This window comes from Amborella trichopoda, chromosome 8 (genome assembly GCF_054954075.1).
Source record: "Amborella trichopoda isolate Santa Cruz 75 chromosome 8, AtrichopodaSantaCruz75HAP2 v2.0, whole genome shotgun sequence".
NCBI lineage: Eukaryota > Viridiplantae > Streptophyta > Magnoliopsida > Amborellales > Amborellaceae > Amborella > Amborella trichopoda.
In genome coordinates this window covers 35,320,597-35,332,993 of record NC_142343.1, presented here as the reverse complement: position 1 = coordinate 35,332,993, position 12,397 = coordinate 35,320,597, and the positions used below count along the sequence as shown (strand labels likewise).

Below are 12,397 nucleotides of genomic sequence, written 5' to 3'. Positions count from 1 at the left end.
GTTCGCATCTTATACTTATATCTCTTTATCTCGTTGATGAGGACCTCATCTATTTCCTTATTTTTAATGATGCTCATATCTCTACCATCTTCTCTCTCGCTTTCATCTTATGCGATGCATGCTTAGTGTAGACGGTAATTTAGATTAAGTAATCTCCATGTTTTTTACTTTCTTGTTCTTCTTGCATTTTATAGTTAGATTATTTATTCCTTTTTTTTTTTTTTTCTCTAGCATAGTTGTTTATTTGTAGTTCTGCTCCTTTGTTCTCTTTCTATTTTCCTAAAATCTTATTTTTTATCTCAAACCCATTTTGAAAGTTTTCTTTGTTGAGTTCTAATGTTAAGATAGTAGGGAAGCTGGCTTTGTGGGTGATCAGAGAGGGATAAGGTCATAGGACCCGATTCTCCCTCGGAATGTAATTTGACAGGACTCATACTTTATTAACTCATCAATTTGTTTGCACCTGAAACCAATGCGGGAACGAAATACTTTGCCCACAATTCCAAGTATAAACAAGAGGGGAAAACACTATTGAATGAGAGTTAGTGAGATTTTTTTATTTAGAGGAGAAAGCATTTTTGGGATGAGAGTCGGTGGGATTTGTTGACTCAGAGTGAAAATCACTCTTGGGATGGGAGTTAATGAGATTTGTTGACTTAAGGGATTTGTATGACTTATGGGTTTATAGAACACGAGAATTAAAAATAAATAGACTGTTTATGGGGCATATATTGAAGAGATAGACTTATATTAATAGAACTTGGTAAGTTTTTTGTAGAGAGAGTTTATTTTTATAAAAGAAGAAAAAAGTTAATCTCATCCTTGACTCGATTCACAACCTTATTTTCTCCATTATTGCTGAGTTTTTGTTTGTTTAAGATAAAAAAAAGACTGGATTTAATTTTCCAAGCTCATTTTCCATCAATCTTACTATAATTATCATGTAAAAAGAGCTCACTATCTAGCCACTCACTCTCATTTTATTGCCTCACTCACACACTCTATTTCACCACATGACCACTATAGAACCAATCCACCATTGAATCATATCTCTCTCTCTCTCTCTCATATTTCTCTCTCCCTCTCAAAATTTCTTAAACATAAACTTCGACCATATTTAGCAGCCCGGCCCTAAAAAGCCTAGGGCCTAGACCAAAAAATGTAGCTTGCGGCCTAGGATGGGACCAGGGCCATGAGAGGGCCAGTCCAGCCTTGCACTTTTTTTTGTTATTATTCTCTGTCGTTTTTTTCTTTAATTGATGTTGGTCCAATTGAGGCTAAGTTTGGGTTAGGATATCTTTTGCCCCACCCAGGTTGGCCCTATAGGGTCTAGGATCAGCCAATTGCCAGCCCTAAACTCTCCCAAGCATCTCTCTTCTTTTCTCTCTTACACTCAAACATACGAAATTGATTACATGTGTTTTGTAAACTTGTTCACCTAAAAAGAAAAAAAACACATGTTTGAGAAACTCATTCCAGTAAAGATTTAACAAAGCTTTTGAGGAGCTACCTAAATGAAATATTTTTCTAAAAGACACAACTTTATTGATAAAAATGTTGATCTTCCGCATCATTCATTTGTTGAGGTGGTTTAACCATTTTAATGATATTTTCTAAAAAGCAAAACAAACAAACAAAGAGAATAAAAACCCATGATGATTATTTCTGCAATGAAAAAGAGTAATTTTTCCACTGACACAAGTATCAGATCCCTTCCCCCCTAGTATCATGCATGTGGGCTACCTGGGCCATCTAAAAACCTTAGAGATTAAGCATTTTGCAAAGGACCTCTAAGTACTAAATGGACTTGAGATAGGCCAGTTCTTTAGATTGACACACCGATAAGTGAGTCTTTAACTTCAGCCTTGACCAACCATGGGCAGGAGGAAAGACTAATGCAGTGTGGTAAGTGGGCTATTGGCAAAGACCGTTGGAGCTAGACGATGAGCATGAAGGTGTGACCATGTTGTGTCTGTGGGACGAGGTGGACCACCATGATTAGCATGCTAAGATTTGGTTGGCCGGGCCATGGGCAGTCTAACTTTATGAGACTTAGGTTTGGACCATGTGTAAGGGACGGTTGACTAAACACCTAGCTGGGCAAGTGTATTGACGTCAACCTAATGGTCAAGTGGAAGAAGTCAAGTTTGAAATATGTAACTGCCCCATCCTTAGGCATTATCTCATGCATGGGCTTGTGTAAACGCTACATACCATATTAGAGAGGTTAAATTTATATGTAGTGAGCTGAATAGGCATAAAAAAAAGTTGTAATCATGAATATATAAATTAGTGTGCATACTCAATAATGACGGGCGGCAGATTGGGTTGACCAGTATTTAGTACTTTCCTCCCCTTAAAGAGCCATTTGGTAGTTATTAACTGTGGGGGTTGGGCTGGTATAACCACTCCCACCAGGTGGTGAGTAGTAATGAGGTGCATGCTTTAATAGCAAATATGGTTAAGGGTGACTGTGTAGGTGTAAAGTCGGGTATATATGAACCCCTTGCCCTGACCCTTGAAGGGCATATGTGGCTGAATACAAGTACATTGAGCCAAAAGAGTGGGCTATGGCTTTTGTGCAAAACTTGTTCAAGGGCATATGTGGCTGAATACAAGTATATTGAGCCAAAAGAGTGGGCTATGGCTCTCTGTGCAGAACTTGTTCACGTCTTGTGTGCTTGTTTGCTCACTTCCTACTCTATAGGTTTGTAGAAGACTAGTTTTACCTTAGTCTGAGTTTAACTTCGGCTGAGTGTTGAAAAGATCAATCACGATGACAAAAAATATGAGAATATAATGGCCTGGGGGCATTCATGTACACATACATGGAAAGATTTGGCATTTCTTCTAGTAATTGGGTTTTTTTTGGTAAAAGATACTAATGGACTTTGACATTTTAAACCAGTATTTTAAAATCGCAGAGCTGGCTCTGAACCACCCTAGCCAGCTCCGAAGCCACTGGTTTTGCCAAGTTCCCCTATATTCTCATTTTTTATAATTTGAAAAAACAAAAACGAAAAAACTGAAAACTAATGAGGTGACTTGGGAGTTTTTAGCTGACTTGAAACCGTTGAGTGAACAATTAAACCCGCCGACCCCATTTCTCAAACATAATTAAACTGTTGGATCGAAACCAATCAAATCTGTGCTATCGAAAATGAAACCAATCAAGGTGAAGCACAACGATAACTCAAATTTTGAAGCCATTCATTGAGAATGTGGTATGCAATTGTAATACAATAATGGACCAGCAATGCTTAAGAGAATTCTAATCAAAATTCATCTGATACTGAAAACCAAATGCACCTCAAGTAACAAAAATGAAAGGATCAGAAGAAAGTCTCTTGCCTAATGCTTCCATTTAAACTAGAGAGAGAGAGAGAGAGAGAGAGAGAGAGATGGTGAAATGAGTATGTGATGTGCTTAGCATGGGGGCAGGTCAATTGGTGGAGGCTCCAAACTCTCCAATTCAGATATTCCATTCTCGACCAGGAAGACCATGGCCAAGCCCCAGTTGATATGCACATCGAAATGGCAGTGCATCAGCCATACTCCTGAAAAGTACAAATTTATAAATCCATATTAATAACTCATTACAAAGCAAAAATTTAAGCAAAGAAAGAAGATTCTTTTAGAACTTTGTATGACATGTGAATGCCACCCAGTGTTTCCTATTCCACCGGATTTTCCATTGTAGTGTACGTGTGAGGGAGGTCTTGCCTAAAATTACTTTTAGTATTATGAGGACTGGATCCAATTAGCTTGTCTGGATAATTCTATTATAGATCGGTGCTTTGATCAGTCTGGTCCAGAAATACAACTTGAATTTGATAAAAAACTAGTCAAAACTAATAATTGACCTGTGTTGGCAAAAGAGCTCTTGTAGATCTTGACTTGTTGGACAAGCAAATCAACGTTAAGTAACTTGTTTCTAATATATTTCATATTTTAAATATATTATTTTTACTTTTTCTTTTTTTGTTAATTAAAACTAACCCAACTATTTATCCACCAGGAGGACCAATCTTTTGTGGACCAAACCGCTTATCGATTTTTGCATTTTGCAAGACAGACCTCTTCATCCCTTAACTCAAAATGACCTTCAATACTTCCATTCCCTTTAAAGGAAATGCTAATACCCCTTCCACCTACGCCATTACACACACTCCTAGAAAATGTTATATTCCCAGGTAAGAGAACATCTATAGGATTGGGTTTCTATGTGTCAGTCAACTCATATATGCACATGTGTCTCGCCTTTAAAAATTCATCTTAAAGATGGATCTTTGATTCAAAATTTTAGGGATTCAAGATCTAAGCCAAGGTGAAAACAAATATGAGAGAAAAAAAATAAAAGTTATATTTTTTTTTGGGATGTTTTTGCACCGTCGACATGTTATTTATGTCCAATGCACTTTACACAACATCCATCTTTAAGATGGACCTTTGTGGGTCAGCGGGCTCGTGCACCCGCTGATTCACATAAAACTTTTCTAAATTTTGATAAGTTAGAATTATTAATGTCTTCCTTTCCCATCCTCCTTTAATCTCTATTAAAAGGTCAATCAGACCCCTTATTTTCATTAACTACGACCATCCATGTACCAGTAGCTACATGATGCTAGACTATAAAGCCACATGGATTACCACCAACCGAAAAGAGGAAAAAAAAAGAAAAATTACCTGGATTATCTGCTACAAATCGGATAACTGCCCATCCATTAATAGGAACACCCATAGTGTTCCTCAATGGTGGATCCACTAAGTTGAAGTTGCTAGTGTCCCTTGAAGGATTGAAGTTCCCGAATCCTTCAGCGAGAACATAGAAATCGTGGCCATGGAGATGCATGGGGTGGTTCTCACCATTAACTATATTGGTCCCTTGCAGCACCACTTGCACTACTGACCCAAACTTCATTTGCTTCACCCTGGTGCCCCGCACCGGTTGCCAGAGTGCGCGGCTCACGTTCTGCGCTGTGTAGTCGAACTGCACTGGTGGCACTGGTGGGAAATCACGCGTAAAGACCCCGTTTACCCCGTATGTGTGTGCCTGTCACATAGAGTTCCATGTTATTGCTACTACTGGTCGTATTTGCTGTGATGCTAATATTCATAATACTACTGAAATGCTGTCAAAAATGAAACTACTCAGACAATAACACAACTTCTTGCAGCATTGCTGTTACATGATCAGACCAAGATGCGACTGGTTGAGTCCAGGGGATCCCGAAAAGATCAGGGCAAATGGAATTTGTGTCCCTCAATTCCGACCTCATTTATAGTTTTAGAAAAAATAGCCATTTTATCACCTAAATTTTGTAAACTTTTCATTTTTTATTCTACTTGTTTCTTAATCCCCATCTTTTAAATTCTTCTCAATTTATTTTATTTTATTTATTAGTGACAAAACAAAGAAAAACAGGGGAGATTTCAAGATTCATCTTGAAGATCATGGGGACAGCACCAAACCTGCAAAATGGACAAGCTTTGTGGAAGAGCGAATGAGATGTTGTTCACGCTGGCAGCAAATCGTGTGTTGTTTGGCCCTCCACACATTTGCCCCGTACGGCAGTTAAACAATCCCAACCCCACAGTGAAGAACAAATTCTCGTCCACACTTTGCGGCACACGAGCTGGGAACTCCCTGGAGTTCAAGCTCCGGAGGCTTGTTGTGAACCTAGTCGCAGTATTTGTATCATTATAGAAAGGCAAGGATGGCATTATAGGCTGCGGGGCCGAAGTGCCGGGTGCAGGGCAAGGTAAGCCCTGATACTGGAGGATTGCTGTTGTGGTGGTGTTATCAAAGGCAACATTTATGTTACTAGCATAGGCCCGGGCCGCGATGTAGTATCGGCCGGGGGCTTGGTCAGCTGTCACGAGAAGGTCTGTGGTTTGGCCAGGGGCGATCATCAAGACATCGGTGGTGTAGGGCTTCGTGTATGAGGCATCGACAGCGACCACTGTAAACTTGTGATTGGCTATTTTGAAGAAGAGCTCGGCATTGAGTGCAGCGTTGATGATCCTGAAGAGGTTGGTCTCGCCAGAGGCCACTGGAATGACCACAGTGTCTGCGAGGACAACAAGCACATGTGATTTCACAGAATTAGGCTTAATCGTGTCATTTGCCCATGCTTAGAGGAGTTGAGGTTAATTTTTATCACTTGGTTCAAGACAATTACTGAGTACCTTTGCTAGAGCAGTTGTACAAGTCTCCGGGCTGGCCGTTGATGGTGTAAGCATCCGAGATATTAGGCGCCGCTCCGGTCCGAGTTGCTTGGTTCACAACATCTATTGGGTTCCTATTCCACCACTCCCCTGACAAATAAACACAAATCAAATGCTTAATTAACAGAGAAAAAGATCAATGAATCAAAGATTTAGGGAAAAAAAGTTCATAAGAGGCACAGAAGAGAGAGATTTTACCTAAAATGATGGGGGCTTCTCTTTTGGGCTTAGTAAATGGGTAAGAAGCACCAGGTTTAGGGTGAATAATGAGGGCTCCATACACAGTGGCCCGTAGCCATGAGCTGTGTGCGTGCCACCATAATGTGCCTTCTTGATTCTCAATGGTGAACCTGTAAGTGTAGCTCCCACCAGGTCGAATTGGACATTGCGTGACAAACTCAGGTCCATCTGCCCACCCTGTTCGAATTTGTCTGATCCCATGCCTAAGACATACCAAAAGAATGAGAAAAATAAAACCACATTCATATGCTATCACCCTCAAACTGTCTTGCATGAGATTCTCTCAAAAAATTTTAAATTTCATAAGAATCCCATGGAATTAAGGTTTCAATAGTTATTATCAGTGTAAAAGCAAAGACTCGGGGACGGGACTCAGCCCCTGCCTGAGCCAAGTACCTCGGGCTGAGTCTGAGTCACTCGGCCCTAGTCAGGCCAGGTCCTGGCCAAGCCAAAAAGTGTGATAAAAAACAATTCCAAAAAATTTGAAAAATATGTTTAAAGTGAGATTAAACAGAACACATAGTTAAAACAGTAGCAAAAAAATGGTTTTTGAAAAAGCCAATTTCTGATGTGTGTATTTTAGAAATAATCCAAAAAAATATTAAATAAGTATTCTGGGGTGTGTCCGATTTGGCTTGCCCGAGTAATTATACTCTGGTTATTATGATATCTCTCTCTGTCTCTTGCTTACCAATGGAGGGTGACATTGTATCTTGCCCTGTTGACAGCATTAATAATGAGGGTGTCACCGTTATTGACTTCAAGGGTTGGGCCTGGTAATTGACCGTTCACCGTTATTACATTGATGGTTTTGCATAATCTAGTCACCCTTGTGGACTGTATCTGCTCATATCATTGCTCGAGTGGTTAGAAGTTTCCCTTTTCCTTTCTTTCTTGCATTAGTGGTTGAGCAAATAATAATTAGCAGTCAGTAGAGAGCACGAACTACATGTAGTGGGCTAGCAATGATTCTTCTTTAATAATTACATAGAAAAGAGGTCTTGGAGTTATCAGGGTATTTTGGTTTTCTTTGAGGGGCTGGGACCTTTATTCTTTGATGGAGGAACTTTCAAGTAATGGTTCCTTTGACTATGATGTGGCACACGTGGTTTGCCAATAAAAAAGAGGCGCCATGAGGCACATGAAACCTAATGCAATAAAGCAAAAACAAAAACTTGTATCCTTGTGTGTGAATGAGAGAGAGAGTGAGAGTGAGAGAGGGTACTAGGTATGATTCTTGTCCCAAAGAGAGAGAGACAGAGAGAGTACTAACAAAAAATAAGTAGAATATTTCATGTATAGATGTCACAAGAAAGAAGGAAATAAAGCAATAAAATCAAATTATACCTGTTTTATATTAGAGAGAGATGGGTAGGAAGAGAATCTTATACCTATGTCTGTGGGAAAGAATGGAAATAAAGCGAATAAACAAATTATTTTGTGATTTTATGTCAATTACAGAGGAGATAGAGTTGTTTGTGTTTGTGTGTGTTGTGTGTGTGTGTGAGAGAGAGAGAGAGGGTGAGTGATGGAGTAAGGAATGGCTTCTAGGCCAGGGTGCCGTATTGTGACATATAGAGATCCATTCGTACCAAAATCACAAGTTAAAAATTCATAGAAAAAAAAGCAGAAAATGTGAGAGTATTGTGCACTAAGAGTGGCTGAACTAATGAGCTTGCTTTGAGCTTTAGAACATCCTAGTAGGCTTGTGATGTGCAACTGTTATAGGTCACTATTTACTTGTTTGAGCTGCTACTTACAATGAAGTTGTGGGTCTGAACCTCTCCAACTGAATAGACAGTCATGCAACAAAGCAACACAATGGTCACCAGCTCCACTACCAACAGTAAACTTTGATGTCCCCATGAAGAGAAACCACGGTTGCTAGTACCTCTAAACCAGGCCATCACCTTTGGTTGTTCTCTTGGATTAATACACTAAGAGTTCAAAAACTCTTTGTGATGCAACCAAGTGAGAGGACTCCTCATTATATAGAAATCTTGGGCAATGGGTTGTTTGAAAGTTAGGAGGATTAGGTTTTGATTTATGTTATTTACTTGAAACTTGGGTTTCACCATGAATGGTTCAACCCCTTCATTGCCCAGTATAGGTAGTTGTATCAACTAGGCCTATCAATTCCTCATGGTTTGTTCCCTAAGTCTTTTCCTTGTGGTGGCCCACTTTTGGTTTGGCGCTTCTTTCTTTTTTTCTTTTTCCAAGTGCCAATTTTCTATTTCATATGGTGCTTTTTTTTTTTCTTTTTTTATTTATTCAAGTGCCAACTTTCTATTTCATATGAATCCTATAATTAAGGTTTCATTTCATTCCCAACATTCAATTTTCAATTGGAATTCCCAATATCATGTTTTATTTTTAATCCTCATGTTTCAATCTTTTAATTAATTGGGAATTCCTATGCTCATTGTTCTTTTTTGTGACCTAGCTTTCATTTGCATTGAGATTTATAGGTTTCTTTGTGCCAACCTTAGGAATTTTTTTGGACGTCCTAATAAGTTAAGCAAAGACCCTCTGTATATTTTAATGTTCATCCTCCTTGTGTATTTCTTGTTGCCCAAAAGAAAATTTGTTACTTTGACCACTTCTCTTTACATTTTCTTTTTTTTTTTGAACTTTAACCACTTCTCTTTGCTTGGTCAGTTTTACTATGTCAGTTTAAAATATTTTTCATTTACATTTAACCCCAATTAAAATATTCAGACAAGGGTAAATATGATATTCAATGAACAATAATTTTCTCTTATTTTTATTAAATATCATTATAAGTTAGATGGTGTGTCGATTACTGGGCCATCGATTGAGAATAAAAGTACGAAAACTACATGCCATAACAAACTGCTAGCGACCATATATTTCACATCATGCAGATATTTAGTTTTATTTGGTTTTAGTCTAAGTTGTCAGTATGTGAAGAATAGGTTGATTAGTACTGGTTGCTGATAATTAATCCCTAATTAGAACCAGACCCTTTTCTTTCTTTTTTTACTTATTTTTTTTCTATGCTGACCCCACCAATTTCAGTATGATGGATTTCTCCCAATAAGATTATAAACCATTAAAAGAAGGAAATGGAAATTTCTTAATTCACAGGGCATCAATTAAAAGTATGTTTGGTATTCCTGATTAGGTTAACTGCTTTCTTTGTTAGCAAAATCAAAACAAGGAGCCCATTAGTCACACGCAACCATTTGTATTCATAAAAATAATTCAACCAGGCATGAGGTGGTATTCATAAAACATGTATCACTAATGGGTTAAGTTGATATATGATAATATATTTAGCTGTAATTTCCTTGGCTTTGGTGAATTGAATTCTTTTAAGAATAGAAGTAATATTTTACAAAGATACATTTACCGAAAAACTTCAATTTTTTTTTTTTGGGGGGAATTAAAAGTAGTTTTTTGTGTTTCATATTTACACACAAGTCCCATTTTTAGAGGATATAGTATATTTTAATTTTATATTTATACATTGCCTTAAGTTCAAATTTTGGGTGTCATATTTGTCACCATCACGTACTTGTAAAATAAAAATATAAATTTTAATAATATAAATTATTAACAATTTTATTTTCTTCAAATGGCTTTTTTGTACTTTTACAAGTGCGCGATGGTGAGAAAAATAAAATAAAAATACATTATGTACTCTAAAAAATGGGACTTGGGTGTAAAATATGAAATATATAGAATTATTTTTAGATGTCATGAATAAAATGAGTTTTTTTCTATAAACACTCCATTATAAATAGGGATTGTATACCGTAAAATAATTTATTTTTGGTGTAAAGAGGTCACAATCACTTTTAGCTATTGGATGTAAAATCTAATAGATAAAAGTGTGGAACAACATTCAAAAGATTTTATTTTAGACTTTGTGCCCAAACAATGACACATTCTCAACCACCTGATTACAAATGGTCAATGATGATTATGACCATTCTCATTGTATACATTTTCTTATAAATATTATTTGTTTGCACCTCTTACAAAATTTTCTAACCATGAAATGTCATGCATGATGTTTTGGTTGGAAATACTGAATTATTAGGGCAGGATTCTTTCTAATCATGAAATGTCATGCATGATGTTTTGGTTGGAAATACTGAATTATTAGGGCAGGATTCTTAAAATTTTGTTATAACTTCAGTGTCAAGGAAGGTGGGACCTCCTTCAATTTAATATCTCAAAGAAACTATCACTATACCAATAGTAATATTTAAGGCAAAGGTCAAACTATAGATGCTTACTCAAAGTGAGAAATTTAAGTCAAGCGAGGGACAAAAATTAATCATTTTAGTGATGAAAACTTTCTCAGTGCTGATGGGCAAGGATTGGATTTTTTATTAGGGTTGTTAAGAAGTCATGTACTCCATATTGCCTCGTCCATATAAGAATGTGTTAATCACTATTAAAATATAAATCACCATTTAATTTATATATAATACTTTGTCAATTACTAGATCAATTTTCTGTTTTTTTTTTGAGGTAAAACAATGAAGAGATCATTGAATAGCCAATTTTACTTATATTTTGATTGTCAACTTTTACTTTTCAATGAGTATTTAGGAGTGAATCAGCAACTTATTGTAAGGTAACTTAAGTAATGATCTATGGAGATTACACATACTTTGGGTCATATAATCTGTCATTTTTAGGTTTAAAGTACTAAACTTTTGACTTCTCGAACGTTTCTTGTTGTTATCTTCTACATTATTCTGTGTGTTTTAGGTTAGTGGCAGTTGGTTAAAGGAGTTGAGGTGTCTTCAACTTATTGCTTCTTGTAGGGAGGAACAAGTATGGGATTTTCAACTATTGATACCTGAATTCCATAGGATTGGATTGGAACAAGATTAGTTGGTACTTGCTGCAACGTGCAATACCCGCTCTCTCTCTTTCAACTTGTTGGTAGCAAAAAGTCATCCATTTCTCTCTCAAGATTTGTTACTATTCTTTAGGTATTGTTCGTAGTAGAAATCAGTGTTGTCAAGATTGGACCGGACATTGGTGGTCACTAACAAACATCGAATTTAGTTGTGAATGGGCAAAAACTGATTTTTAACCAGTGTAGGAAAAATCGAATTGACAGTCAATTGGACATGGGCCCATATGCGGTTTAACTGGCCTAATTGGTAAATTGGCCGGTTCAATTGTTCTAACCAACAAGTCTCGCGGTCAAAAAAATATTAAAAAATATAAAATATAAAAAAATCTAATAAAATATATTTAAAGAATGATTAAAAAAGTAAATCCAAATGAAGTTAAAAATTAATGAAAAAAATGGATTTTAAAGAATCAATTTGTATCTAAGAGTATTTTTGAAATTTTTCAAAAGTAGAAAAATGCCCAAAAACAATTTCCAATTTTTGCCTTAATAATGAAAAACATAAAAAAAATACATTGCAAGCAAAATCCCTTATTCTTTGAGATTTTATATAATTGTTTTTAAAAAATACCCAACTTTGGTCACCAAAACCAGGCTGTTACCGATTCGAACGCCCGATTTATTCTTCAAATTTTTATAACATATTAAAATTTGGTATTTGCCCTTCAACTAAATCAGTAGACTGAATTTTTATCAGTTGGGAGAGCAATATAAAGTCGAACAATGTTTTCAAGGATGCAGTTCTATAACGCCCAGGCCATATGAAAAAGAGTAGAGCCTCAATTCGGAACCTCATCCAAAAAGCACTTCGGGCTTGAGAAATCTCCTTAATGGCTTTAAAATCAATTTTTATTATCAATTATAAAAAAAATTTAGCTAAAGAAACATTAAAGATATATAAAACGGATGGTCTAGATAATGTGTTACAATCTATAAAACTAGAAATCCTATTTAATTTTTTCAAAAAATAATGGCCAATGACGAGAAGATCGATTCAAAGGTTTTCGAACGTGAAAATTGCTATTTTTT

The 12,397-nt window shown here is 36.5% G+C and overlaps 1 protein-coding gene across 1 annotated transcript; it reads right to left on the bottom strand.

The window, feature by feature from the left end:
- Nucleotides 1–3,189: 3,189 nt before the first annotated feature.
- Nucleotides 3,190–8,569, bottom strand: LOC18423467 (laccase-12). The gene is made up of 7 exons (XM_006828068.4): nt 8,229–8,569; nt 7,160–7,311; nt 6,427–6,671; nt 6,190–6,318; nt 5,473–6,071; nt 4,687–5,053; nt 3,190–3,557 (listed from the first exon to the last, which is right to left on the bottom strand). Exons 1-7 carry the CDS (start codon nt 8,373–8,375, stop codon nt 3,427–3,429), a joined length of 1,770 nt encoding a protein of 589 aa, XP_006828131.2. The 5' UTR covers nt 8,376–8,569; the 3' UTR covers nt 3,190–3,426.
- Between the last annotated feature and the right edge of the window lie 3,828 nt (nt 8,570–12,397).